At 54.7% G+C, this 4,419-nt stretch overlaps 1 protein-coding gene across 2 annotated transcripts in view; it reads left to right on the forward strand.

Annotated features, from left to right (window-relative positions):
* The first annotated feature begins 809 nt into the window (after positions 1–809).
* Positions 810–4,419, forward strand: part of Wfdc1 (WAP four-disulfide core domain 1) — a 21,546-nt gene continuing 17,936 nt past the window's right edge. Inside the window, exon 1 of one of the 2 annotated variants that reach the window (XM_031337303.1) lies at positions 810–1,102. In XM_031337303.1, the coding sequence (XP_031193163.1) occupies positions 983–1,102 (120 nt within the window). In that variant the 5' untranslated portion in view covers positions 810–982. The remainder of the gene's footprint in view (positions 1,103–4,419) is intronic. The other variant, XR_004109439.1, reaches the window with a different exon arrangement.

The following is a 4,419-nucleotide window of genomic DNA, read 5'->3' on the forward strand; positions in this document are numbered from 1 at the left end:
AACTGGGGCTGGGAGCTGCTGCAAGGGCCCCAGGTCCTGGGTGCTCCTGATGGAGGGTGGGAGAATGGACCTACCTTCCTGGGTGCCTGTTCTGCCGGCACCATCCTGCCAGCGTGACACTCTGTCTCACAGGGTGTGCCTTGGGTGTGCAGGGAAAGCCAACCTGCCTCCTCCAGTGGAGCTACTCAGGGGATCCCCTGAGTCTGGGATCCCAGCTCCACCTCACACTGTTGTCTGAAGTCAGAGCAAGCGTGGAACCTCCTTCCTCCTCTGTGTTCCCCTCTGAGAAAAATGGGCATCTAGACAACAGCCACCTCTGCATGCTGTTGGGGACAACCTGTTGTGGACAGGCAAGGTGCTTGGTTTCTGCAGTGACCCTCAGGGCAAAGGAGGCTTCCCTATGCAATGCCACTCTATCCCAGAGTCACATCAAAGCAGTAACCCAGACACTAGAGAGGGATCTGCTTCTCCACACCAGGGCCATAAGCTCCTGTGGTCCCCTGTCCCTTCCTTACAGCACCCTCCCCAAACCCGGTTCCTGGGGCGGACAGTCACAGGCAGCACTGAGAGCAGCTCAGCCCATCCTGACTTGAGGCCAAGGCAGCCGCAGCAGCAGCAGCTCAATAGTTACAGGGGAGTGGCAGGCCCCTCCCGGCCACGTCTTGGCTGGTACCCCCTCCTCCCTCTGCCCGGCATCCTAGCCGTCCAGCTTGCAGCCACCCTAGTCACTGGAGCTACCAGGGAGGACTAAAAATAACCAGGAGGACCAACCACCACCCAGGGCACAGGTGCTGGCTGAGGGCACAAGAATCCCAGGGACCCTTTGTGGAGGACCAAGGCTACAGGCAAAACTCTGTTCCTCTCTCAGGCCCCACCCAGGCTGTGGTCCCTCCTCCCTTTTAACCCGTCTTGCCTCCTCTCCCCGGCCTGCCCTGCGGAGGTCACTCGTGCAGAAGGAAACCCTGCTGCCACCAGCCTCAGGATGGGTAACTGCGGCAGACAGGTCCTTTGGGCTCTGGGTTTCCTGCTGCTTCTGGGCTTCAGCTCTGCACAGGGCATTTGGGAGGCCATGCTGCCGGCCAGGCTGGCCGAGAAGTCCCGAGTAAGTGCCAGGAGGGGTGGAGGGACCTCTGCGGTGGGAAGTGGCCCAGGGGACACAAGTCCCCAGATGCTGTGGTTTCTTATCAAGGTGGGAGTCTCCCGTATTGGAGCTGTAGTGGGCCATGGGCAGGCAGGACTCTGCCCTTCTGAGGACCCGTTCCTGCCAGCAAGGAGGCAAGGCAGGTCCACCCCCATGTGGAGACTTTGCCTTTGAAGCTTAAGGGAAAGCATCCCTCTTCCTGGAAAGCAGAGTGTAATGAAAGGGTGTGAGGGTGCAGAGCTGAGCGTTTGGTCCCCGCCAGTGTCTGAAGCCTGGCCATGGTACCTTATCCAGGCAAGAGACACTTAGTGGGAAGCAGGCTGGACAAAAATCTATATAACAACCAGCAGGTACAGGATGGGAAACTTGCTCCCCAACCCCACAGGGTGAGTCAGGCTGCCTGGGGAACAAATGACATCTATACCTAGGAAGGTTCTCAGCAAGAGTGTCAGGCACAGTGGGACCCTGTGGCTGAGTCTTAAGTCGGGCTTGTCTTTGGCTGTGTGACTTCTGGCAAGTTGTTTGACCTCTCTGGACACCAACAGTCTGCTCTGCAAAAAAAAAAAAAAAAAAAAAAAAAAAACCAGAGTGATGCATTCCTCTCAGTGAAGATGTGGGGGTTTTGTCGTGGTGTGTGACACGCATGTATATGTGTTTGCAGATGTGTGCAGTGCTTATGTGCACACATACTCTTGTGTGCCTGGACCTGTGGAGGCTGGCAATAGGTATTAGCCATCTATCTACCTTGTTCATTCAATTTTCTTTTACTGACGGAAGGTCTCCCACTGAATCCAGAGTTCCCTGGTTGGGCTAGTCTAGCTGGACAGCTTGGCCTGAGCATCCCACCTACCTCCTGAGCCCATGGGCAGCCATTGGCTGCTACTTCTGCCAGCTTTTACAACCATTCTGGGTATTGGAATTTGAGTCTCAGACCCACCTGGCATATTATCCACTAAGGCATCTCCCCTAGCCCTGGTGTTGATAGTTTGATGGCCACTGCTTGGCAGGCACTGTCCTGGGTGAGGGACTTTTCTGCTGGTTCCCCTCCTGGGGTGTCTATACAGCAGTGTGGATAGCAAAGAGTGAATGAGAGGAAGGAAGCCCGGGGTGTATTAGCTTTTGGGCAGTGGAGAGACAACAGATAACGAGGGAAGTGCTGGGGTGGGTGTAAGGTGGGCACCCTCTAAGGGGGCTCAAGCCAGGGAGGCAGCATGCCTAGAGTGACACTATAACGTTGGGCAGACGCAGAAAGCACTCAGCACTCAGAGTGGCCAGTGTGTTTCACAGGCTTCAAGTCCAATGTCAGCCCATGCCTCTTGGGAGTAATGCTGGTTCCCGGGGTGGCAGCTGCTGCAGACCCTGGCAGGTTCCTGCCATCGGAGTCAGCAACGGGAGCATTCTCACGCATGCAGGAACACAAACAGTGTGTTCAGCCCTGCCGTGGAGCAGCAGGGAGAGCCTTGTAGGGTCGGAGACATTTGGCCTGGGGCTTTGAAGGGTGAATATGAGTTTGCCAGATCAGAAGCAGGGAGCTAGGAAACCAATCTATACTGAGGCTGATCTGGGTTCAAGATGAACACCCTGGCCGGATGCTCTAGGGAAGAGACAGAAAGCCACAGGAGGGGGAGGAGTCAGAGAGTGAGGTAGCTGGATGGATGAAGAATCCAGAGAAAGAAGGACATCCCTCGAAGGCTGAAGCTCAGAGGCCAGAGTCTAACTAGAGATGAGGGGCTGGGGAGTAGGGCAGCGCAGGCCAGCAGGAAAGGGCAGGCTGCAAGGAAAAGGCTTTTCTGCTTTTCCCAGGTCCATGTTCTTTGTACCTTGTGCTGCCAGTGGATACAATCCCTGAGCTTTGCATTATCTGCAGAATTGGCCCCTCCCTGGTGTTCAGACTGCCATACGTGCCAGAGAAAAGGAAGTGTGTGTGCTGGGGGACACGTTCCATCCAGGGGAAGGCTGTGTGTGAATCAGAGGTTTACTGGTCCTTGTGTATCTGCCTTTTTTTGTTTGGTATTTTGTTTTGTTTTGTTTTGGTTTTTTTTTGAGACAGGGTTTCTCTGTGTAGCCCTGGCTGTCCTGGAACTCACTCTGTAGATCAGGCTGGCCTCGAACTCAGAAATCTGCCTGCCTCTGTCTCCCAAGTGCTGGGATTAAAGGCATGCGCCATCTGCTCTTAATAGCTGTGCAGCCTTGGGCCATTCATGCTGCTCCTCTCTGAGCCTCAGAGGGACCTTTAACTGGGTAACCAGAAGAGATGACAGCCCACATGCACTGAGGCAAGTTGCAGCCATAGCCTCGACCTCCTCACACAACTTGGTGCTAAGCCCTTGATGGCTGTGGGCTGGTCAGAGCTGGAGACCCCATCTGCAGGCATCCAGAGCAGGCTTAGCTTTAAGGGGAGCCACTTTGATTTATCTATTTTTTTTTTTCGAGACAGGGTTTCTCTGTGTAGCCCTGGCTGTCCTGGAGCTCACTTTGTAGACCAGGCTAGCCTCGAACTCCCAAGTACTGGGATTAAAGGTGTGTGCTACCACTGCCCGGCAGGGGAGCCACTTTTATTGAGAACAGAATCACGGCTAAAAGTTAAATGTCTTCAATGGATAATTCATTATAGTCTGATCTGGAATATTCTCTAAATACACTTGTGTTGATGAAGGTCTAGTCCCTGACACGGTAGTGGGAGGTGATTGACAGGTCACAGTCCTGGGACTGGATGGATAGTCAGGATGAGACCAGGTTGCCCTGAGAACAAGATGGGGTGAGGCCTGGTGGAGGAAGTAACTCGTTGGGCGCATGCTTTGGAAGGGACCTGACCCCGCCCCTTCCCCTTTGCTTTCTCCTCACTTCCTGGCTCTGTCCCACACTTCCATGAAGTTCTACTTTTCTGGGCAAAAGCAATGAGCCGGCATCCAGAGGGAGCCCTCAGAAACCCTGAGCCCAAACAAACCTCTCCCTCTGCCCATTGGCCTGCTCAGGTGTTTAGCTAGAATGCCCGGCTAGCTCCCAGCCGGGAGGGGGCTCTCAGCACAGACATGGCACTGAGGACTTGGCTTTGTATCACTGCCCCTGAGGCTGATGCGCCTGTGGACTTGGGGTGGGTAATGAGGCCGTACTGTTTATTTCTCCTGTCCTTGTGCTGGTGGCCTGGACTCAACCACACTAGGATGACAGCCCTGGCCACAGGTGAGCCAGTGATTAAAACCTGCTGGGCACTGCTGTCTACCCCACTTCCCTTGTTCATCCCTCTGAGCACTTCCTTCAATGGAGCAGCTTGTATC

Source organism: Mastomys coucha, unplaced genomic scaffold (genome assembly GCF_008632895.1).
Source record: "Mastomys coucha isolate ucsf_1 unplaced genomic scaffold, UCSF_Mcou_1 pScaffold22, whole genome shotgun sequence".
Classification (NCBI taxonomy): Eukaryota; Metazoa; Chordata; class Mammalia; order Rodentia; family Muridae; genus Mastomys; species Mastomys coucha.